The following is a 25,371-nucleotide window of genomic DNA, read 5'->3' on the forward strand; positions in this document are numbered from 1 at the left end:
CTCTCACTCTTGCTTCAGACTATTTTGCACAAGATTAAAGTATGACATAATTAAGACTGTTTTTTGTATAGTGTATTTCATACTGATCAGTCTTCATAGCTGATTAAATTCTTTTGAAGCAAATAAATCAGCTTTTTAAACAAACCTTTCGCTACCCACATTCTCTTGGCATAACCAGAGCAGTTTACAAGACAGTTTCTATTACATAGGTTTGTTTGCTCAGCTTTATCTTTAGCATAGTTGAACCCACTTAAATTGCACCCACTCGGGGGCAAATTCTGGCACATTTTGTTGTCTTTAATTATTTCACTTAGATGTCAGTAGCATAATTGCAGTCTCTTACAGTCTTGAATAATCTGTTTCTTATCTTTCCTAGTGAAAACCTGTGCACTTCATATAAACATTTATATTTTACTGTATTTTCTGTCATGCAAAATTTTTACCAAATACATTACCGTCTCTCCAGAAATCTAATTCAATGGACTTGCCAAACATGAATTGCTGAATAGTGGCTCCACTAAATAAACATCAGTTTAGAGTTGCTGTTTAACTTACGATTTTCTCTTTTGACTCTGTGTACCTGTGAGCATTCAATGTGGATAAATTCATCTCTCCAGTGTAGCCTTGCAAGCTTTCATCGGATATACACATGCATCCTTACTATAATAAAGTAATGCTGTTTTACTTTCCTGTTAATAACAACTCTGCAGATGAATGGCCAAGTAGAATTTTGCAAGACGGCTGTAAAAGTACTGAAATAATGCAGTTCTGGCTTTCCAGCCCTATTATACCCTGAGACTTGGAAATCTAATTTACCAAACAGGAAAGCTTAAGAATTAGCAAACTTGCAGAATTAAAGGCTAATCATGTGCAGATGATATGTGTGCAAACAAATATTATCTTTCCCCCAGTGAAACATTTTGGCTAGTAACATAGTTACTCAAGTTTTCTTGCTGTCATCTTGCTGATAGGCTAACATTTCAAATGATCATTGGCCATCCTTGGTTCAGGAGGCAACAACTGAAGCCTTGAAACTTTCCTTCTGCCCACTGGCTGTTCTTCTGCAAGCGCTGTTACAGTACAATCGCAAAATGGGGGCAAGGTATGTGTTCTCTATAATAGTGTACCCCATAAAAACAATGTCTGGTGAAAGTGAGTGCAGGTGGTTTGCCTTAGTTCAGGGGTAGGCAACCTATGGCACGCGTGCCAAAGGCGGCACATGAGCTGATTTTCAGTGGCACTCACACTGCCCGGGTCCTGGCCACCGGTCCAGGGGGCTCTGCATTTTAATTTAATTTTAAATGAAGCTTCTTAAATATTTTAAAAACCTTATTTACTTTACGTACACCAGTAGTTTAGTTATATATTATAGACTTATAGAAAGAGACCTTCTAAAAATGTTAAAATGTATTACTGGCACGCAAAACCTTAAATCAGAGTGAATAAATGAAGACTCGGCACACCACTTCTGAAAGGTTGCCAACCCCTGCCTTAGTTCAACTTTAAAAGCTGAAAAACCAGTTGAAAGCAGGGAACCAAAGCAGTAGTATTTATAGTTGGAGTCTTTTATGGTATCAAAGACAGCTACAGCTTTTGGCTAAGCTTTTTAAAAAACATTTAAAATATATTTAGTTTATCTTTTTTTGCAAGAACTATCTGATGAGTATTGGTTGAATGAGATGGTAGCAGTGAGGCAGTCTCATTCCAGCATGTGCTGCAATTCCATCCAGTCTCAAGTGAGATTCAAAACAAGTTTCTGACCCCTTTTTTCCCCATGACACATATTTGCAAAAATAGGAATGCTGGTACCAGTGCACTAGCCAAATTCTAACTTGTGTAACCATATTCTGCCTACCTGAATTTCCCCTTGGATGTCACTTTACTGACTTTTCACTTGCCATAAAATTATATAATGCTGTTGCAAGCAATTAAACAGTTGTTTCACACTAAAGATGGACTATAATGCGTGTGTTATACACACTGGTTATACAAATACATTTTACTAAAAACCTTTTTGCTGGTCACAGGACTGGTGTTCTAGTAACTGCTTCCCTAAAAGCAGCTGTGATACCTTAAAGGTTTATATTATAGTTATTAAACAAGAGCAAATGCCTTTTAGGATTTCAGCAGGGTAGTGCTGCCCAAATTGAGTTTATGGGCAGCATGATGCACAACATGCTAATATAGCAAACATTAAAATTCCATTAGTGTTGAAATAATTTTTTGGGTTACTACTTGTAGCAGAAGAGTTTACATTTTCAGGTGTACTTATAGAGGATTGTTCTCAGGGTAGTTATTATTCTAAGTGGAAATAAAAATAACTATGAATCATTATGTACATTCTGGACATTGAGAGGCAGTGCTGGACCCACAATTGGGAGAAGGGAAGTAGATGTAAAAATTGGTGATCTTGTTATCAACTGTTGTCATCGGCTGCAAGACACGTGATTGCTCATGCGAATTTTATCTAAGAGGACAATTTGGTTTAATTACTACAATTTAAAATAATTCTGACTCTTGCCAGGTTATACAAAACAAGAAAATTGTTAAATGCAACAAATTTCTAGAGATTACTCGGTATTAAATTTTATTTTTGTTCCTAGGGAGACTCGTCGAATGTTGGAAAGAGTGGTGTATCAGCCTGGATATCCAGAAACCATAGTATCAGTTGCACGCTGGTACCTTCTAAGACATTTATATGCCAAAGATGATTACGAATTAATAGATGTAAGAGTCAGTCTATTTCTATACAGAGATGTGCAAATACCAATCGTGTTGACTAGCTTTCTATGCTAGTCCCCCTTTATAGAAATATTTATGGGGTGTGTTATGGAATATTTCCAGGATTTGGGAAGCAAAAGCATAATATAATTCCAGCTTTGTGTGGAGTCAGTGATTCAAATCAAAGCTGCACCATGACTGTCAGGCAGTCAGCATAACTAATTGTGACTGAGACTGGATGCTGGCCAATTGTGCACTTCCATCTTGTTTAAGACTGAGCTCTTACAGTAAAAAATTGAGTTTTTTTAATCTGATAATTTATTTAAATACTACTTAGACTGTCAGCCCCAACACAGATGCAGACATAGGTCAAGACAGAATGGGGAGGGGGACAAAGGGGAGATTTGTTTTAATTACACTTTTTTTTTTGCAACTTTCAATAGTAAAGAGTAAACGTATGCATGTCTCCAGCACATCCAAAATAGCACTTGAACTGCTCTCTAAACCTTCAAATTTTGACTGTAATATCAGAAGCAAGATATTTGCTAACTGTGAATTTTAAGGAAATGGTGTTGAAAGTTCCTGTTCCAAAATGTATTAAAATTTTAGACCACATCTGGGGCAAAATTCTTCTGAGTTCCCTGCTTAGACATGCATTATGGGACACGTGATAAAAAAGAATCGAGTTCTTCTGAACATGATTCTGGTGTGGATTCGTTGTACTCCGTTCTGAGTAATCATTACTAGCGAGAAAATAATGTAGAGTTTGGCTAAGTGACCACGGGGAGTGAGGAATGCCAGGCAGAACCTATGAACATCTGTAAAAACACTAAGCTGGAGAGATCTTCTTGAATAGTACAAAGGCTTCAAGTCATAGAATTAAATTCAGAGTGGGAAACCCTAAACTGTCAGGAAAAACTCCTGACAATGTTGTATAAGTAGGCTGTGAGGGAGCCCTGTCACATGGATCATATATAAAGTTAGACCTACCAAACACCCATAAGGGCCCTGCAGGGAGCAACCCTGCATTGACAGGCCATATGACCTCATTGGTCTCTTCTATCTTCAGTATCTTCCCTCCTGTCAGTGAATCACTTAGTTGGAAAAGTGACCTCAGCCCTAAGCAACAAATGATGTCTTGCATTGCAGTGGTTGCAATTTACTTTTTAAGGCATTAAGCAAACTATTGCAGAATACTGAAATTATCCCATTTATGTCTGGATATTTGGGTTGCTTGGATTTTTAGGGGCGCTGAATAGGAGAGATTCAAATATTTGGGTATCACAAATAACTTTTTTTTCCCCACAGGCACTTGTAGCGAATGCCAAAGCTAATGGAGATACTAGATCTCTGGAACTAGACAAGAAATTATCAGCATCTGCCTAGCATGGACTTCTTTCAGTGGGCCACCAGAAGGAAAAAAAGGAAATTCGTGAAACCTAATTCACGCCACCTGCCAGCAAATCTGTTTTTGTGTTTTTTTTAAGTGAAAATCATTTTTTGTTAGACAAAAGCAAATTGCTTTAAAATAAATATTTTTTTACGATGGACACTGCCATCAACCTGTTTTTCCTTTACTTAAAACTCAAGTTCATTTAACTTGTATTTTTCCTCACTGATACATTTATGTTGTGCTGCTGCAATGGAGAATCCATTTTTTTTTCTGTTGGAGTTTACAGCAGATGTCCATGCTCCTCACATGGACATTGCTTATCATTTTGCACTTGCAGTGGTGCAAAGCAGGATAAGTTTCTACTTTTTGAAACAAAGCCTTAAATTGTCAAAGTAGTATGCAAATTTATATTTTTAAGTTATTCCCAACTGTTGTAACTTGCAGAAATCTAAGCTTTCAATAATGTTCGTTATATTACAGTTGGGACTCCAAATACATTTGCAACTCCACATGCAGTGGCGGGAAGCAAAAAAATATTTAACACTGCAACTGATTAGGTTGCAGACAGGAGGAACTGGATTTCTACAACATACTCTGGTCAAGGGAAATATAAATAAGTAAAACTGAGATTTTGCACAATGAGCCGATCCATGGTTATATTTATAAATGTGTGTGGCAATTTGTATTTATAATTTTTTGGTAACCCTGCTGTTGACTGCTTATTTGGATTAATCATGATAACAGTTCTTGATGCAATTCTGCCCTGTACTTCCAGGTAATCAAAATAAAACGCAATGAATCTAGTCTGAGTGTTTTGTTGCAAACAATTAGGAACTTACTGTATGCAGCACGTATGTTTAAGTATGTGCTAATTTTCAAGTTTGAACAGGTTAGCTGGCCTGTTGCTCTTAACTTACTCAAGGGAGGAATGGCAAGGGTCTTCTACTATTACCTTCTCCCACACACGGCCATGTAAGACATTTTCCTTAAAGTGATTGGTCAGATAGTTAATGTGAACTGAAGGTAGCTCTTTGGGGGGGCAAGGCAGGAGAAGAGTAATTGCTCCTCTCTCTAGGGTCCCACTCTCCCTTTGCAGGCTTTGGTTCTTGGCTTAAACTCCACAGGGACTGACTAGGGATCTGACTCTTAAACTTGCTTGCATACATCAAGTAGTGTTACACTATCACTAGCTAACATCCTGTTTCTGCCCACTCATTTGAAGTTTAAAAAACAAACAAACTCACAATGTGAATTCCGTGCCTTTATGGTTCATATCATTTGTCATTTTAGCAATAATCCTGTAGGATGATCTCATCACTTTATTTATCAGTAGATCTAAGATTTTAATAATTACTCTGACTAGGGCATTGTGGCCTAGGGGGCTCCTTGCATTCCTTCATTTTTTCTCTCCCACAAGCCTTCTGTATGCCACCCCTATTTTCAGGGGCTCTCTCCATTGCCCTTTCCCCTATGCCAGGGTCTGTGTGTGCCCTCATGACATAGTCCTCCATTCTTCCCATCAGTGTTTGTGTCCCCATACCAGGGGCTCTGTGGACACCTATTTCCCCCACAGCCCACACACCATTCTTATTTTGTCTTTATCCAACTTTCTTTCAGCATCATCACTTTCAAATTGTATTGGGAGGAGGTACTGTTATGCAAGAATGTGTTTAAAGGCTGCCCTCAACCCGTTTTTTGATCTATAGACCATTCTAGAGGTGGTTGGAGCTGCTGGCTCTGCTAACCAGACACCTGAGAGGCTCTACCTTTCCCTTTCTTTCAGTTTTATCACATTACAGGCAAACATACAGAGAAATGCTTCTGAGTTGAATGTTAGACCTTCCTTCACTCAGCCAGTAAATCTAAAGACCATGTGTATTCTAATGTCAGGGTGAGGGAATAAGAGAATGAATGTCTCCAGTCTGTCATTAGCCTTAGTTATCAATCATATAATGTCAGTAATAACTGTTACTGGACCAACTTTAGTTGGTGAAAGAGACAAGCTTTTGAGCTACACAGAGTTCTTCCGGACTGGGAAATGTACTCCATATCACAGCAAAATACAAGGTGGAACAGATTAAGCATAAGGAGTTAACACATGTTGCAAGAGATGGTTCAAGATGAAGTAGGCAATTAACACCTCTGCAGTCATAGGTCAAAGGAGGGTTAGTGGGTTACAGATTGTTGTAATAAGACAAAAACAGGGTCTCTAGAGAACAATCTGTCCCACCTTGTATTTAGCTGTGACACTGAATACCTTTCCCAGACCTGAAGAAGAGCTCTGTGTAACTCAAAAGCTTGTCCCTTTCACCACAGATGTTGGTCCAATAAGAGACACTACCTCGCCTACTTGTCTACCCCATATCATGGGACCAACATTACTACATCAACACTCCCAATAAGTCATCTGTCAGTTGTAGATGTTCATGTATTAAAATTATACATTTGCATTTCATCAGACAGCAAAAGTTACTTTCAAACTAACAATGCTGTCTCCTTTGAATTAGAAGAAACTATTAGTTGATATTTCTAACCGGATAATTTTATAGCCCAAAGGAATTTATTATACACATTGAAGAAAGAAAGCGAGGTGTAGGTGGTGAAGATAATGTGCAAACTGTTAAGGGAAGGCTCTAATTTAAATTAATGAAATCCAAGAAATATAAGACAAAGCAAGTGTGCAGCCGCCAGAGGTAAGGGTGTGCAAAGTGTCTGCTGTGTCCTGTGCAAATGAATTCCAGGTTTGCTGAGGGTGGGATAGGTTTTAGCACTTCGTTCATCTGTAGATCTCAAAGAACTTTACAAATGAAGGCAAGCAGAACCCTCATTTTACAGATGGGGAAACAGCCATAGTGATGAAGTGACTTGGCCAAGGTCAGTGGTAGAGATGGGAATAAAAAACCAGGTCCACTCATTCCTAGGCAGGTTTGCCTGCATCTAGTGGTGCATACTGCCATCCTTTAAAGCAGAAAGAGGGTGAAATCCTGGCCCTGGTGATGTCAAAGACAAAACTCCCATTAACTTCAATGGAGCCAGGATATCATCCATGATACTTAAACTCCCTCATATACACACAAAATAAAATCAGTTCATGAGAATTTTTTTTTTTTTAAATCTGTATACGCCATCTCTGTGAATCTCCTTTTTAGAGGTGGTAAGCATACTGCCCCTCAATAATACTTTCACCAAATAGGATTTTCTTATTCAAACATTGTTTCACACAAAATTAAATCACAAAACATGACCAGCACACTGATCTAATATATTTAGGTATTCTGTATAGTTTAAATGAAAGCAAAGCATTTGTGAGGGATAGGAACAGTCTTATAACCAATATAAACAGTTTTGATTGGCAAAAAAACAATAGTAACAAATAACTACACCTGTCCTGCCAATGGGGTTACGGTTATCTGACACTCCAAAGTACTCTGAGCTGACTGTAGCTCTGGAATCTATCTTTTGGTTTAATGTGATGTAAAAAATAATATTTTAGCCCAAACTATTTCTTTTTTTAAAAGCATAAGTCCTACATTTTTATTGGATGTGAACTTCCAAGATTGGGCCTTGAATTCTGTTACCTGCCTTGCCATTTGGCCAGACTAATCTGCCTTCCACAAAGCCAACAAACAAGGAAGAGCTGCGAACAGCCAGGAACCTTTGGCTGGATGTGAAGATGAGTATGAATTTGATCATGATGAAAAGGTAGCTAGAAGCTTGTGATCATGTCTTTTTGCACAACGACTGCCCAATCAACAATAGCAATACTGAAGCTCATATAGCACATTTATTTCACATGAGATTTTAATTCTAAATTATGTCTCAAACTTGCAATGTGACTGCAAATCAATACTTTGGACAAGATTACACCTGCCTTCATGCTAGAGCACAAAGGAGCAAGTCTACACACCTGCAGCCGTGGTCTTCCCCTTGTGTCAGGTTTAGGCTCTGTGTAGGATGCTGTGGATCAAGCCAAATATCTGTGACATAGTGTGCTACTTTGGAATAAATTCCTCAGTGGCCCTATATTTTGCCATAACTTCATGGCCCATACAAGTAACATTATAGCACCTACTAGTGTCACCTTCATAGGCAGGGAATAACATGAGACCTATAGGATGAGTTCAGAAAACAGCTGGGTAAGGGTCTGTAGAAGTATATTAGGATTCCAGGTGGCACTATAGATTTTCTGCTGTTCCCCGAAAATGTGAGACACACAGAGTGATGTGATCTTAAAGGGTTGCCAAGATGGGAGCAGCAAACAGTGTTAAGTGCAGACACCTGTCTCATAAGAGTGGTACCTGCAAGGCCCAAGATGAGTCAAACTTACCAAAACTGAAACACAGAAGGACTGCATTTGACATTGGTCACTATTTTTGTTTTTACACCATTTCCTGTTGTGATTCTAGTTTTTTGCATATACTATAGAAAAGGAAGGTTTCCTTGCAGCAAGAAAAGTATATTTGTTACTGAATTGGATTCTCCTATTATCTGTACTGAGGCCCCTTCATCAACCATGCTGTTAAAGAGGCTATGCTGGGCCCCTGCCTGAGGAACTTTTCCCTGTGTGCTGTCCTAGACAAACATGGAAAACCAGAGCCGCTAGGATTATCTGAGTTCTGTCCCATTTGATTTGCTGGAGAGAGGCTCAGAGACAATGAATTTATCAGTTGTGGGACAGAGTATCTACCACAACTGCATTGTGGTCATTCCCCCACCACTCCCCCGCAAACCCTGGCAAAACTGTCTCTGATGTCAGTGGGACTGGAATTTAGTGTGTACTAGTGCCTTAGAATTCTGGAACCTGAATTACCAGGTAAACTTATTTCAGGGTTGTTTCCTTTTTTAAAGTTGAAGCAGATAAAAATGTATTTAAGATTTTATTTTACCCACTTTAATAATCAAGAACCTAGGTATAACCATCACCTTCTTTCCATGAACCAGAAAAGCAGCTTGGAAATAGATACCATATTTCTGATAATGCAAAAATTATCATAATCTTGCCTTTGATCCATCACTTGCACCAGTTTCCTTAGCTGCATAGAATGACTCAACTTCTCTTTTTCTCCAACCCAAATTACATTGCAGTAAATGTTCTGCTATATTCTAGAGAGACTGAGGTGAGGATTGCTATTCTTCCTTCAATTGCCATTTAATATTAATAGGCTTAATGTATGTGCATAGAGCAATACTGGGAGAATTTACTAGGCCTAATTTTGATTTTAGTTGCACCAGTGTAAATCCAGCATAATTCAGACCAGAAGTGGGCTTGTTATGCTTAAGAATTTCAGGGAGTTAAACAGACAGGTGCATCCTAAAAATCCCCAAATAAGAGCTAATTTTTTGTGAAATATTCTTTTCAAATTTGTCAGTCCTTAATATTTATTTTCTTGCCCCACTGACCTTGCTTCAACATATTAAAACAAGACAAAATCACCATAACTGATTTTCTTTAGTGTTGCACTAGATTATGAAGGTTCTACTATAAAATATGATTTAAGGATAGCAGTAACATGCTATGGAGACATGAGATTTTCTTTGTTTCAGTCTTTAAGCCAACAGTCCTGTTAGGTTGAGAGAACAACTGCAAATGCTGGAAAAGCTTCAGTCTTCCTGAAGTTCAGTTACCTTGCATCGTATTTTTTTAATGTCTTTCTGGAATTTCTTTTTTTCTAGTTTCAGTTTTGTCGTCTGTATTTGTTGGAGTGAGTTGAGAGCTTCATGAATGGACTGAAATCCTGGTGTAAAAATAGGTATATTTAGTTAAATTATGGTCAAAGACTTTTATGCAACCCTGCAGTAATTAGCTACTATTTAATCTAAAACCCATTAAAAGCATTCTATCTAATCTGTTTTATTGCATGTCATGGAGATGGCTTTAGCATTTTAAATGATAACCTCCTTGTTATTGGAATCATGTCTTCCTGTGCACTGGGCAGCACCAAACATACTGGCAGTGCTCCCAAATTACAGCAATAGTACCAGAACCTGCATCACATTTATTGAATGTGAAAATTGAATTCTATATGATGTCCAAAAACTTAACAAAAATGAAGTCCTGCTTGTTATTGAAGTTACCTTTCTCCAGCTGTGCAGTTTCACTGTTAAAAGCATGACTAATGCACTCTTTATCCAGTAACTGATTTGTAAGTCTATAATCATTACTTTTGGACCCATGAAATTCTCTAATCACATTTACATACCCCTGGGAGCATTGCTACTGCAAGTGACAGTATGTCAGGAGATCCCTGCACTTGCACAGAGCACCCCCCTTGAAGTCAAGGGAGCTGAGTGCCTTTGCAGCAATCATCCTACATGCTATCAATTGCAGATGTAGAACCTAATCCGATAGTTTTAGCCAGCAATACTGTAAAGTAGGCAGAGCCTCTCTCAGGGCTCACCCTCAGGCAGCTTCAAAGCCCTTTCCCTCTTTCTAAAGTCTTTTGGGGTTGTGGTAAGTCTTGGGGCAGCAGAAGTTTGTCAGCTGTTTCCCTTTCAGCTCCTTTCCTTCTGGTTGCCACCCCTTCCTGTGACCAGCTTAGAGTGACCAGACAGCAAGTGTGAAAAAGCGGGATGGGGGGCATGCGGGGGAGAAATAGGAGCCTATACAAGAAAAAGCCCCGAATATTGGGACTGTCCCTATACAAATCAGGACATCTGGTCACCCTAGCCCAGCTCTCCTTTTTAAGCTTGCTTTCTCCAACTTGCACAGCAGGCTGTGCAGCCATGTCTATTTGATAAGGATTGAGCCCAGAGGAGCTTATTAGCCTTCTTCTGATTGGGATGGGGTGTGCTCCATCACAGACAGGGTTGCTGTAGGGCTGGTGTCGGACTCCGACAACTCATCATCTGTTAATAGATGGCAATGTCAGACAGTGAATATAGTTCAAATTGGGATACATAAAATTATTTCATTTTAAGCAACTGGATGCTAAACTTTTAGCTTTCGTGTGTCCCCTGCAGGTAGTGGAGTTCATGCCAAGAAATCCGACACTGAGAACAATTCGGAAGGAGAGCTAGTCTTGGAAGTAGTCACTATTTTATAATACACTCTGTAGTATCACTAAGAATAAAAAGATAGATAGTTTTGATGGAAATCATACATGCATTTTTGAGACAGGATAAGGGGGAGCTCAGATACTACTGTTTCGAGGGCCTTATATGTACCTAAGTAAATATATAAAGAAAGAGGTTAGAGTTGATAGCTTCTATCATTTCTGAAATAGACAAACTTCCAAGGATGCCAGCTTTTTTTAAAATCAACAATGTTTAATTGTAATGTGGCTATCTAGAGACTGGAAAGTTTTGAACAGTTAGATTTATCCATCCCTGTTCGCAAATTACAGGATCTCTCAAATTGCAAACTAACTGATGTTTGCTCAATTTGTCAGAACAGATGTTTGATTTTCTTGCTAATTAACATCTTAACTATAGTTTCCAGCTAACCGTCCTCTTAGAACAGGGCAGCCCGGGGGGTGGGGGGGGGAGGGCAAGTGGGGCAATTTGCCCCAGGCCCCACAGGGGCCCCCACGAGAATATAGTATTCTATAGTATTGCAACTTTTTTTTAATGGAAGGGGCCCCTGAAATTGCTTTGCCCCAGGCCTCCTGAATCCTCTGGGCGGCCCTGTCTTAAAAATAAAGTGTGTACATGGTAACATGACAGACTGTCACTTTTTCTTTTTTGTTTTGAAACTGTTGTTTAATATGGAGTTCATTTTATCAATGCAACTCTTCAGATATGATTTAAGCAAGTAATTGCAGAGTATTTAAAGTTATAAAAAAATCCAATCAGATCTCTCTCATATTTCAGACATTTCCAAGATATCTCAGCTTATACACTGTATAAGCACCAACAGCAGCTATTGGGACAGCATAAAAATTACAAAGAAAGTGCTTTCTTCTTGCGTTTCTCCCATTCTTCTTGCTCTTCTTATTTCTTCAAAAAGAAGAACAGGAGTACTTGTGGCACCTTAGAGACTAACAAATTTATTCGAGCATAAGCTTTCGTGGACTACAGCCCACGAAAGCTTATGCTCTAATAAATTTGTTAGTCTCTAAGGTGCCACAAGTACTCCTGTTCTTCTTTTTGCGGATACAGACTAACACGGCTGCTACTCTGAAACCTGTTCTTATTTCTTGTCATCCCTACCAGATAGTTAGGAAAGAAAGAGTCACTGGGGAAGTGTTTGCAGAAAAGCTGGATTTTGGCATTTTGATCTGAACATGGCTGGATTTGGGCTTAGCCTGATTATTTCTGACACAAAGTTCAGCAACCAAGGACTTGCTGCTAAGAATGCTCATCCTACAGCATCTACATTTTTAAATTCAAGAATTTTCTAATTGCATCATCCTTCTAGATCCTGTCTTGCCAGGTTGTGAATGGTAGCGTGGTCTTTAAGATAGCCAAGTCCAAATCTGTGACTGTCTTGGTAGAACACGACTAGGTTAGAATTTGGTCTGCAAGTACACTGTTGGATGTCACTAGCATTCATCATAGAACACAAGCAACAGGTATATGTGTGTCTGCCTGTTTAATCTAATCATCAGTGTACAGATTTGTATTGTGCCACTCTTTGTAGCAAGCTGAAAGTTAAGAAGGACCTTGTTCTCTGCTACCTTAGGTGAAAATATACACAGCTACACATCATCAAGCAAAGATCTCAGTAACAAGGTTCTTGTGCAAATGGAAAGGTTGCAGCCTACTGATTAGCTGATGAAGGAAGAAAGGATTCTCACCCTAAGGCTGAGTTTGCAAACCAGGTTCAGGTGTTGGGATACAAGCTACTAAAGGAAAGTGTCACCATGGGAAAAGGAAACTGGAGTACTGGATTGTGGTGGGCTAATGTAATATCTGTCAACAGTGACAGGCAGTGAGGAAAAACTATTTGAAAAATAGTTATATGGTACTGAGGAAGAAAGGCATATTTTGATATTGTTCCCATTTGACTAGGAAGCACTTTCTAAGAAAGCATGTTACAGTCCTGTATAAATATAACAAATAAACCCTTCTTACCTGATCTATATTCATTCTGGATTTCCTCCAGCTCATTCCAGATCTGTCTTTCAAATCTAGTAATTCTTGCATGCAGTTTAGTTTCATATTTTTTCACCTGGCTCAGCACCATTTCATATTGCTGTGGTTTATTGGTGCTCTCTAGCTTTAGCGAGAGGTGCACGTTTTCTTCCAGTTTCTTTTCTGCTGCTTCCTTTTCAATAGATGATATGTGAACGTCACATAAATACCAGTCAATAAGGCTAGGTCTACACTTACAGCAGTCTATAGAATACATACACTGCACACCCACCTAACATGAGTATAAATAGCGGTGTAGACTGTGAGGCATTGCTTAGGTGAGTAAGACACACTAGAACCATAAGGTATATACCCTACATAGCTGTCTACGCCCAAGTAGTGCCTCCCATGTTTACACTTCTTGTTTTTAGCAGTGAATATCCCACTGCCTCCCTGCTGCGGGAGCCTTTCCCGGCTGCAAGAAAAGGCTTTGGCAGTGGGGAAAAGATTCTGGCAGCCCCGTACTGCTGGAGCTTTTGCCCACTGTCCGAGCCTTACTCTGCCCTGTGTAGTTACACATACCCTGCATGCCACCGTCAGTGTAGAGAGGGCCTCAGAGGATTACATTGCTCACCAGAAAGTTGCCTCTTGGCCGGCAAGCATGAGTTAAACCAGTTTTCTTTACCTTTGAAATCTGCATAGACAATATTATATGAACTAAATAAATGCTGCTGGAGCCTTACATCCTTGCAGGATATTCTCCAACCCGTCCCCATCGCCCCCTCCCCGAGATTCAGGGGGTGAGAGGGTGGAATGGAGGCTGGTACAGGACATTTAAAAAAAAACAGCAATTTAGTCCATGTTTCACCTTGGAATAAATTATTAGAAACTAATTCACACTCCAGTGCAGCTTTCCGTTAATGTGCTTTTCTTACACAAAACTTCCTAGCCCAAAGTGTTAAACAATAAGGAGCAAATCCAGAGACCAGTGCCCAGCCTGAATAGCCAGGCTAGAGCTGAAGTAGATGTACAATTAGGGGCTGGAGAGAAATCCTTTCCCACATAAGCGCCTACTGGCTGCAGTAGCCTCTAAAGACTATTACACAGCTTCTGTGGGGCCCTCCGCCACCTCCCCCTTGCTTTGCACACTGCAGTACAGGGAGCCCTTGTAGCTCAGAGCTCTGTGTCACACTATGGTCAGCACCCCCTGGTCTTACACAGCAGAATGGCATGTTTCTGCCACCAGGGGACCCTGCAAGGCTGCAGAGGCAGTGGTAGGATTTGCCTCGAAATTAAAATGTTTACAAACATAGCAGTGTTGTTGAAACTAGAGTTTAGTGTATTGGTTTAAACAATCTCTTTGCATGTACAAATATTGAAATTATATACAGGTGGCTGATGAAGTGAGTCATCTCCCAGAATAACTACTGCTGTTCTGCACTCATTAAATAGCTCCATCCTATAGCATGTAAACTTCGAGCCTAATCTGTGCTCAAGTTCATACAGCTTCTGTATGTCACATGAGTGAAGAGTAAGCAATTGTATCCTCTCTAGGTTTTAAAATGTGCGGCACCTGGACAACGGGATGTAACGGTTGGCTTAGCAGTTACGGCCTGATCCTGATTGGTGTCAAGTACCCCCACAAAGATATGATCTAAACTTTAGTGAGTAGCTTTGAACACTCCATCCTCCCAGATACACTGCTGTTAGAGGAATCTTCAAAGCAGAACCTCAATTCCCACCCACCCAGCTGTGTTTTCACGAAGCAGCAATAACCACCAGTGGACAGTTTGGCTACTCCAAAGTAAGTATGTATGTAAATATGCTCTGCCTTATTTCTTTTATTGAAAAAATAGTGCTGTGAGCTCAGCTAATGCTAATGCTGTATGTTTTGGCACAACTTTCATACGATCTCTCTCCACAGAGAAAATAGCACTACACATAGGTGTCTTGTCTGCAAAACACCCATGAAAAAGCTAGTATCAGAGGCAGCAAATAATACCTCAAAGCTGCTGTGTATTATAGGGCTGGAAATATTTTCAGTGTCTTCTCTATTGCACACCCAAGATCATACCTGCTGCTGAGAATCATAATCATGTATTTGATATTGAACCCTGCAGCAGGATGTAGTGTATTTATCAAAAGGCCAAAAAAGCTTTCCAGACTTTAAAAGAACTAATTAAAATGTATTACTCGAGTATCAATTCCCAATTATTCCTATTAGGGCTGTCACTTAGTTGCAGTTAACTCACATGATTAACTCAAAAAAATTAATTGCAATTAAATTAATCGTGATTAATGGCACTGTTAACAATAGAATACCAATTTAAATTTGTTAAATATTTTGGATGTTTTTCTACATTTTCAAATATATTTATTTCAATTACAACATGGAATACAAGTGTACAATGCTCACTTTATATTATTTTTATTACAAATATTTGCACTGTAAAAGTGATAAAAGAAATAGTATTTTTTAATTCATCTCATACAAGTACTGTAGTGCAATCTCTATTGTGAAAGTACAACTTACAAATGTCGATTTTTTTCTTACATAACTGCACTCAAAACAATGCAAAATTTTAGAGCCTGCAAGTCCACTCAGTCCTACTTCTTGTTCAGCCAATTGCTAAGACAAACAAATTTGTTTACATTTACGGGAGATAATGCTGCCCTCTTCTTATTTACGTCACCTGAAAGGGAGAACAGACATTCACATGGCACTTTTGTAGCCAGCATTGCAAGGTATTTACATGCCAGATATGGTAAACATTCCTATGCCCCTTCATATTTTGGCCACCATTCCAGAGGACATGCTTCCATGCTCATGATGCTCATTAAAAATAATGCATTAAACTTGTGACTGAACTCCTTCGGGGAGAATTGTATGTCTTCTGCTCTGTTTTACGTGAATTCTGCCATTTATTTCATGTTATAACAGTCTCGGATGATGACCCAGCATGTTGTTCGTTTTAAGAACATTTTCACTGCAGATTTGACAAAATGCAAAGAAGGTTTCTAAGATTTCTAAAGATAGCTGCAGCACTTGACCCAAGGTTTAAGAATCTGAAGTGCCTTCCAAAATCAGAGGGCTGAGACGTGGAACATGCTTTAAGTAGTCTTAAAAGATCAACACTCTGATGCAGAAACTACAGAACCCAAACCACCAAAAAAGAAAATCAACCTTCCGCTGGTGACATCTGACTCAGAGGATGAAAATGAACATGCAGCGGTCTGCACTGCTCTGGATCATTATCAAGCAGAACCCATCATCAGCATGAACATGTCCTCTGGAATGATAGTTAAAGCATGAAGGGACACATGAATGTTTAGCACATCTGGCACATAAATATCTTGCAACGCCAGCTACAACAATGCCATGTGAATGCCTGTTCTCACTTTCAGGTAACATTGTAAACTAGAAGTGGGCAGCATTATCTCCTGCAAATTGTAACCAAACTTCTTTGTCTGAGCGATTGGCTGAACAAGAAGTAAGTCTGAGTGGACTTGTAGGCTCTAAAGTTTTACATTGTTTTATTTTTGAGTGCAGTTATTGTTTGTACATAATTCTAAATTTGTAAGTTCAACTTTCATGATAAAAAGATTGCACTACAGTTCTTGTATTAAGTGAATTGAAACATTTTTACAGTGTAAATATTTATTATAAAAATAAATATAAAGTGAGCACTGTACAGTTTGTATTTTGTGTTGTAATTGAAGTCAATATATTTGCAAATGTGGAAAACATCCAAAAATATTTATATAAATAGTATTCTATTGTTGTTTAACAGTGCGATTAATTGCACAATTAATCGTGATTAATTTTTTTAATTGCTTGACAGCCCTTATTCCTATGAAATTTTACATTTGGTAAGATGTAGGTTCTGAACTGAAATGGGTTTATGAAATTCTGTATAGACAAATTTTGTACATCCTATAAATCATGTATGTGATTTTAAATGTGCACTAGAGATCTTTGAGACTTGTGTTGGTAAGAACCAAAGGAAGAAGTTTGCTAAATATATTGCATTCTCTCCAGAACTATTCTTTGGCTGAAAAGAAAGAATCCTTAATGCAGCTGGAAGGATGTTATGCTAGTTTGATTCAGCAGTCTAACAAACTAAACCTTCATTTCCTGACCCTGAGAACAGGGATTTTTTTGAAGCTAAGCACTTATACTTAAGAATGCTTCAGTGCCTTACACAATTAAAGTGGCTCTGGACCTTTGGTGCCTGAGCTCAAAGTGTATAAGTTCAGGATGTGAATTTTGGTACTTTGAACTGTGGGCAGTTTACCATTGATAGGAGAGTGCTGGTATGGTTGGGTGAACTATGACTCGGTCCATGCAGGGGGGCGGGGGAAGGCACAGTATCCAGAGTTAAAGGAATAGCTAAAATAAAACGTACTGCATTTGTTCTCAGGAGAATATTTCAGTTCATAGAAGGCCATTGTCTATTGTATATCTTGGTAGTAATTTTGAATGTACTGACCCCAAATATTACACAATGAAAAATTGATTTGTTGGGCACTGCATTACCAGGGCTTCTATCACTCCTGCAAGCCTTCTCTTACCTGCATCAGTTCTAACTCTTTGCTCATCTTTCATAGTCTCCTCAGTTTGCACCCCTTTCTCTCCCTTTCAGTTTCTCACTCCTTTCATCCTCCCTGCATTCTTCAGTTTTATTTACCCTGTTTCCTCCCCCTTGCTTCTTGTCTTCCGGGGGCTCTACTGAAAGGGTGATTTCAGGAAAAATATTTTGCCAGACTTCAGGTGGAAGAATTTGTTTGTTTTACCTAACCATTTTGAAGCTTTAAACACAGAAGTTCTTCAGCTATTTCTAAGATGATGGGGAGGAAGCAATGTGTTTAATTTTCTAAAATGCTTCATCTGAATACGATGCTCATTGAAGGAGCAAGTATGAGATAGCTGGAGTCCTCCATTTATTCATAGCACAGGTTCAGCATGGATGGGAACAGCATGAGCTTCTCCATTCTGCTCCAGCCATGTGTCTCAGCTCTGTCTGTCAGGTACCACTTGTGTAGAATGCCCTTGTCCATTTGGTCCTTGGTTTCTCTGATGAGAATGTCTGAGGATGCCAAATGTGGTGGTGTTTTTTGTGATGTGGACAAATGTCCAATGGAAAATAGACTTAGACCACCAAGCACATAGGCCATTAAACGATCATCAGATAGTAGCTTTTGGTCAGTACCACTGTAAGCTGGATTTGAATTGACACCATTGAGACAAAAGTTTTTATATTGCATTACCAGCCCATTTCCATTCTTCCGTCATTTTACTGACAGAATTATGCTTCTGGGGCTTAAAGGTTTTGCAGTTTGTTTTTTTTTTTTTTGTTTTTTTTTTTTTTTTTTTTGACATTGCATCTCTGGAAATTTTTACAGAATCAAAAATCTTTGGGGTTTCTATTGTAATTAGTCTTGGGAGGTCTAGAAATCTATACTGATTTTATCAGTCTGGGATTATAAAACATCTTACCAGTCTCTCCTTTATTGCGTTAAGAAATTGATTTGTATTGTAGGCTTGTTCTTGTTCAGATCGCCTCAGTTGGGTTTCTGTCCACTTTCGTTGGTCCTGAATTTGGTCCCGGAGGTCATTTAGAAGACTATTCACCCTAATATTAAGAAGGATTAATCTTTTAGTAATAAACCTGAGTTTTAGTCAATGTTATGTGAAAACCTTAGTCACTTGAGTAAATTGTTTTTAACATGTCCGGCTGGCTTAGTTCTGTTGTCATCTGGGGGAGAAGACTGGGAAGTGAATATGCATAATAGTTTATTTTCCCATTCCAATCAAATTTACTCTTGAAATGGATTAGTTCCATCCATTTCTGGTCGTACTAGGGATCCAACGGGATGTGGTCACTACAGTATCAGGCTGAGCATACCCTATATTGTTGGCACCAGGAAGAGCAGCAAAGTCAGGACTGAGCTGGAAATGGAAACAGAAACATGAAAAGAGAGAATAGAAGCTTGAGAGAGTATAAGGAGACCAGTTTGCCTTGGGGGCATATGGAAGTCTCCCAAAAGACACAGAATAAAGTCCAGAGAGCCGACAAAGGGGTGGGGGGGGGAGGAGAGAGAGAGAGAGAGAGGGGTCTTGCACACAGAGAAGGGTCTTACAATGTAGAGAGATCAAAATATAGGGTCTTGGGAGTAGAGAGCAGGCCCGGGGTGGGATTGAGGCTCACAACAGCTCAGAAATCAGAGCTGTGAACAGTGTCTAGTTAGAGGGGGCTGTGTGCTTTAGACTTTGTTCTTTTTATGCTGCAACATCTGATATAATGTACATTGTGAGACATATTACAGCGATGATTTTAGGACCAAGTTTCAGTTATAAATGTAAATTTCCAAGCTTTGTGGGTGATCTGACCTTAAAGTGTTAGAAAATATTATTTTCTATGCTAATTTTGACATATTTGTTCTCCTGTAAACATTGACTCCTGGAATTCTAATTTGAGCGGTACTACTGAGTAAGTGCACAGCTTTGGGGCAAGCCAGCTGGGTATCTTTGTGCCTCAGTCAAAATATAAAACAGAAGCTTATAACTAAGCATTCCTGAGAGGCACATTTACTTGTAATTCTAAAGTACAAATATTATCCTGAAAAAAATCAAGGGTTGGGTGAAAGGAAAAGAGTTCCTCCCCCCCCCCCTTTTTTTTTTTTAAACACAATGCTACAGATACAGTGTTATTAGTCCTATAGTAGAGGTAATGGTAATTAACAGTAAGATTCTGAAAATAAGAACAGAGCAATAGTAAATGACTTGCTATACATGGAATTTGACAGCAGTTCTTGCCTGTAGCTCGCACCTTATCAAGAGCTATATAAAATAATGCATTAGGTCATTTTTCGTTATTGCTAAACAAACAAAAAGCAATTGCAAGAGATTCTTCTGAAAGTTCAAGAATGAAAATTTGAGCAATTTTGATTTATATCTTTTGTAATCAACATGGATTTCTCTAGTATCATGGCTATGGACTCACTCTCTGGAAAAAGGAGCCCCCCATTTATCAAGAAAAACATAGCAGTTTTGTACTACAAGTATTTTAACAAGGTGCTCTCACAAGCACTTTTCCCCATAGTCAGTGATAAGCCAGGGATGAATATTCTTACAGAAAAGAGTGGTGAGGGATCAGAGAATCAGTTCATTCATTTCCTCTGCCGACTTAAGAGCAATAAGTTTCCTCATAATCCCGCAGTCTTGCCTACTTATAGCTATTCAAAACACTGCTGCAAATATTTTCCTGGCTCATTGTTTCACCGCAACATCTCTCTTTGCATCCTTCCACGGGTTCCCCTTTCTTAACACAAACTACTCTTCTCTGCTTTAAGGCCCGTCGTGGTCTATCCCTGCCTTACCCATCATCTTTTATATTACTATTGAGACACCCAGTCCTGCCTCCACTATACCAGTGTTCATCATCCATTTATTACGTTTACAAAAAGCATCTTCACATTTCCTCCCTTGCCATCCCTCCCACGTAAAAGATCCCTGTAAACAACCACTCAGCCACCTCATTGGCCTCCTTCAAAGCCCCCCTCTGCATGATGCATATAAAAAAAACACTTCAACAATGCTTGGGTAGTTGGCATGCTGTGACCATTTCTGCTCATACTTAACAATTTCACTAGTCTAACTATTTCTTTGTGCTTCCCCACTGTCTGTTGTATCCACCTGTTATCTCTTGTTTTACTGTTAGCTCTTTGGGTGAGGGACAGTATTTTCATTGTGTTGTATAGTACCTAGTATATCATTGGGGTCCCTAGGTACCACTGAAATGCAAATTGTAATTAGGAAGGTAAGCAACACCACTTGGCAAACAAATTTATATTAAGTGCATTTCCTGGAAATGTTTATACTTGCTCCTGAAAAAATACACTGAGTGTATTGATATCATACAGATAGTATAGCACAGTGGTCAACCTGAGTAATTTAAAGGGAGTCAGGAGGGGACATATAATTGGTATTACTGAAAAATGAGGGGGTGAGTCACTTGACTGGAATGCTAAAGCTCATATTTAGGAAAGAGAGTGGGCAGAAGAGGGTGGAGGAGAATGGCATTCTATGTCAAAGATACCATTACATGCTTAGAATTATTGACAATTCAGAAGGGCAGGATCTGTTATACGTACAGATCAATGTGCTAACTGATAAATCACAAGATCGGGAATTTGCCTGTACAAGTTATGAATTCTGGTTGAGGATATAAAGTTGTTCTTATGAAATTACTGTATTTTTGAATACCTCTAAGTGCATGTGGCTCCCACCCTTGCTGACATGGGCTGTGTCACATCCTTCCCTGACCAGGTACAAAGATGTTAGCCACCTGTTCAGGTGGAAGCATCTTGAGACAACAGGTTAGCTCAAGTCTTGGAGAACCTGTCTTATCCTATCTCTCTGCAGGGGGCTGGTGAAGGAGAGAAGAGTAGAAAATTCCCAGATAGGACAAAGAGAAAGATGGCAAAGATTTTGAAAAGGACGTGTGTGTGTGGGGGAGGAGATTCTCAGAGTCACACAGGAAGCTTTGGGCAGGACCAAGGAGACGAGATGGGTGTGCTTTTTAGTGGGTTGAGGGGGCAATTTATCTGTGGAACCAACCAAGATCAAAACAAGCTGGTCTGCAGAGCGAGCAAATGAGAGAGATGCACTAAGGTTCAGATAAGTCATGCCGCTGAAGGGGAAGGGTCTTGGGTCTCCCAGAGGACCCTGGCCCCAGCACAAAGAATGGTCCAGAATGGTGAAGAAACTGAGCAAGGTGGGAGGGGAAGCGTGTAGCATTTATTATTTTTGTCTAGATCTGTAAATTTCTCATGCTACTAAGTAAAGATCAAATGTATTTTAGACTCCTGTGCAAAGTGTCTGTTGTGTATACATCTCTCACATACCCCTTGAAGAGGTAAACTGTAAACCTAATGGGTGTGTTTAAGTTATGGGGGAACCAGAGGTGTCACCACTGGTAACAGGGATTGGGCCAGAGGCTGCTCAAGACAATCTGCCCCTCTAGGCAAAACTTCAGTGTGTGACCCCCCTTCACCTCCTAGAAAAGGCACGTTGGACTTTTTTGGTGGGGAGTCTTCCAGTGATTGTAGTAGAAATGGGAGAGCCAAGTGCCAGGTCACAGTGCCACTCACTCAGGTTTGACCCGGTGTTCCTCCATCATGATGTGGGGAGGGGCCAGGTGGGTAAAATTTGAGTGAGCGGCGTTGTGACCTGGTGCACATGGTTGCAGCACTATTCAGGTTTGGCCTGGCTGCCATGACACCCTAGGCAGCTGCCTAGTTTGCCTGTAGCTAGAGCAGCCACTGGGCTTGGCAGCTGGACAATGGCACTGCAGGGTCTCAGTTCTCAGAAAGGCTATTAAGCAAGGGATCCTCACTGCGTGTGTGAGCCTAGACACCTCAAGCTGGGGCAGTGCCTGGGCTCTGTTCAGAGTCTGGAGGGATTCAGCATTTGGATCCCCTCAGAGCAGTCTAGTGAGTGTCCAGGAGGGGAAGCTCATTTAGAGCTGTGACAGGAGGTTCTGTTACCACCGAACCACACAAACACAGGGTGAACAGCTCCTTAAACATCTTCTTATAAAATGTAGAAAGAAAAATGTGAGATAATTTTTCTAACACAAAGTACTGTAACCAAGGTGGGGGTAATTCTAAAGTAGACCTCACTGATCAATAAAGATGAATTGGTCACTCCACTAAAAAATGATAGTTGCCTACGTGCTAGTGATAATGACCAGCATAGGTTTCCTGATGCCCTGGCATAACTACACTGCCTGCTAGACCTAAAGTTCCACCTATTCCTCACTCTTCCTGCCTACCTGCACAAATGGGTGAAGCAGCATCACTGGAGCCTGCTTCCCTTCCCATGCTGCTTCCCATGGCGTAGGTAGCCAATGCAGGGTATGAGGAGAGTACCTTGATTCCCTGTATGCCCCTGTGCTGTCACACTAGCCAGGCTGCAAGTCAGCCATAAATGTTATGGTAAATTGAACAGACGTATCCAATGCCTTTCTTTAAGTATGGTAAGCTTCATTGGCTTTTGTATTTGTTGTTTCTTCTGGGGTGGCATTTAGTGTCTCTTCATTTTAAGGATTAGGTGTAAAATGAATGTTCTTCAATTCTATATTTTTAAATTATGACTATATTGTGTATGTCTTGTCTCAGCATTTTTAAATGTATATAAATCAGTTTGTTTTGCTCTTTCATGCCAGACTAAAGCATTCAGAGTCCATTAATATAATTAAAAACTTTCCATCACCTACTTGAAATCCAGAAGTTGCAATTCATGGTGTTGATCCCCCTGGACTGTCTTTAAATGAGAGCTTTGCTCAGAGTTGGAAGTCTCGATCTTGTCTAATAGCCGCATTACCTAATGAGAATTCAACAGGGAACGTTTTCATGAGCCAAACTATCAGCACTTACATTAACTACACATTATTGCTACAGGAGCTGGGAAATCAGCCTGAACTTAAGGTGGGTGTGCAATGGAAAGTGCTTTTTCCAGAATTAATTTCACTGAATGCTAAAGGCTAGCAGTCAAACTTCCGGCTGTACACTCTGTTTTCTTTGAACCTGATTCTGCAAGATGTGGACCACCATTTAACTCCCATTGATGTCAATGGGGACTGAGCCCTTTATAAGGTAAAATTCTTATATATGGCTACTTATCTTGGCTCCCAAGTCTATTTACAACCCATGATGATTCACCGGTAGCATTCTTTGTAGCATTCCAAATACTTGGTGCTAAATGATGGTTTTATGTAGAGAATGCAGGTCTACCTAAATTGGGAGATCAAATCTGAGAAAATTTGGAATACCGAGAGTCTGGTTATGTTCACTACACTTGGCAGATGAATTTAATTCGGCCCTAATGTAAAGGCTTTTTTGAAGTTCATGCAAGACTTTAATCATGAGCTAAAAGTCATCTACTAGGAAATTATAATCCATTTGGCAATTAGAAAACTATATATGGCAAATGTAATCCCAAACTCTACAGGGCCCAATTCTGCTACTATTATTTACTGTTAGTACCTTAATCCATAGGAGTAGTCTCATTGAAATCCACGGGACTATTTAAGGTGAGTAAAGATGGGGCAAATCACACCCACAGTGATTACATTGTTTTCTGAACATAACAGCCATACTGGGTCAGACCAGTGGTCCATCTAGCCCAGTATCCTGTCTTCTGACAGCGGTCACTGCCAGAGGGAATGAACAGAACAAGTAATCATCAAGTGACCCATACCCTGTTACTTATTCCCAGCTTCTGGTAAACAAAGGCTTGGGACACTTCAAAGCATGGTTTTGCATCCCTGCCCATCCTGGCTAATAGCCATTGATGGACCTATCCTCCATGAATTTATCTAGTTCTTTTTTGAACCCTGTTATCGTCTTGGCCTTCACAACCCCCCCGGCTAAGAGTTCCACAGATTGTGCATTGTGTGAAAAAATATTTTCTTTTTTCTCATTTTAAACCTGCTGCCTAATAATTTAATTAGGTGATCCCTAGTTCTTGTGTTATGAGAAGGAATAAATAACAGTTACTATTTTACTTTCGCCACATCAGTCATGATTTTATGGATCTCTATCACGTACCCTTTAGTTGTCCCTTTTCCATGCTGAAGGGTCCCAGTCTTATTAATCTCTTCTCATATAGAAGCTTTTCCATATCTCTAATAATTTTTGTTGCCCTTTTCCAATATATCTGTTTTGAGATGGGGCAACCACATGTGCACACAGTATTCAAGATGTGGGCATACCATGGATTTATATAGAGGCAATATGATATTTTCTGTCATCTTATCTGTCTCTTTCTCAATGATTCCCAACATTGAGAACTTTTTGGACTGCCGCTGCACATTGAGTAGATATTTTTAGAGAACTATCCACAATAACTCAAAGATCTCTTTCTTGAGTGGTAACAGCTAATTAAGACCCCATCATTTTGTATATCTAGTTGGGATTATGTTTTCTAATGCACATTACTTTGCATTTATCAACACGAATTTCATCTGCCATTTTTTTGCCCAGTCACCAAGTTTTGTGAGATCATTTTGAGCTCTTCACAGTCTGCTTTGGACTTAACTATTGTGACAGAATGACCAATGTTGGTATGGTGGGTCCCAGGCTTTTCTTGGCAGTGGGCTAATACACCACCCCTTGCCCCTGCTCTTGGAGCACCAAGGACCCCACTTGGCCCAGGAAGGTGGTAGAGGAGGGAAGCAGAG

The 25,371-nt window shown here is 39.7% G+C and overlaps 2 protein-coding genes across 5 annotated transcripts in view; one reads left to right on the plus strand and one right to left on the minus strand.

The window, feature by feature from the left end:
* SKIC3 (SKI3 subunit of superkiller complex) overlaps positions 1–4,917 on the plus strand; it is an 80,395-nt gene extending 75,478 nt beyond the window's left edge. For all 4 annotated transcript variants that reach the window (XM_054032103.1, XM_054032100.1, XM_054032102.1 and 1 more), the window contains exons 39-41: positions 972–1,102; positions 2,604–2,727; positions 4,030–4,917. In XM_054032103.1, coding sequence (XP_053888078.1) covers positions 972–1,102; positions 2,604–2,727; positions 4,030–4,107 — 333 coding nt within the window. In that variant the 3' untranslated portion in view covers positions 4,108–4,917. The remainder of the gene's footprint in view (positions 1–971; positions 1,103–2,603; positions 2,728–4,029) is intronic.
* A 1,966-nt stretch (positions 4,918–6,883) lies between these two features.
* Positions 6,884–25,371, minus strand: part of FAM81B (family with sequence similarity 81 member B) — a 59,668-nt gene continuing 41,180 nt past the window's right edge. The window contains exons 6-9 of the mRNA XM_054032333.1: positions 23,407–23,513; positions 18,624–18,759; positions 13,127–13,319; positions 6,884–9,849 (exon numbers count right to left, since the gene is read on the minus strand). Of these exons, the coding sequence (XP_053888308.1) occupies positions 9,716–9,849; positions 13,127–13,319; positions 18,624–18,759; positions 23,407–23,513 (570 nt within the window). The 3' untranslated portion in view covers positions 6,884–9,715. The remainder of the gene's footprint in view (positions 9,850–13,126; positions 13,320–18,623; positions 18,760–23,406; positions 23,514–25,371) is intronic.

This window comes from Malaclemys terrapin, chromosome 6 (assembly GCF_027887155.1).
Source record: "Malaclemys terrapin pileata isolate rMalTer1 chromosome 6, rMalTer1.hap1, whole genome shotgun sequence".
Classification (NCBI taxonomy): Eukaryota; Metazoa; Chordata; order Testudines; family Emydidae; genus Malaclemys; species Malaclemys terrapin.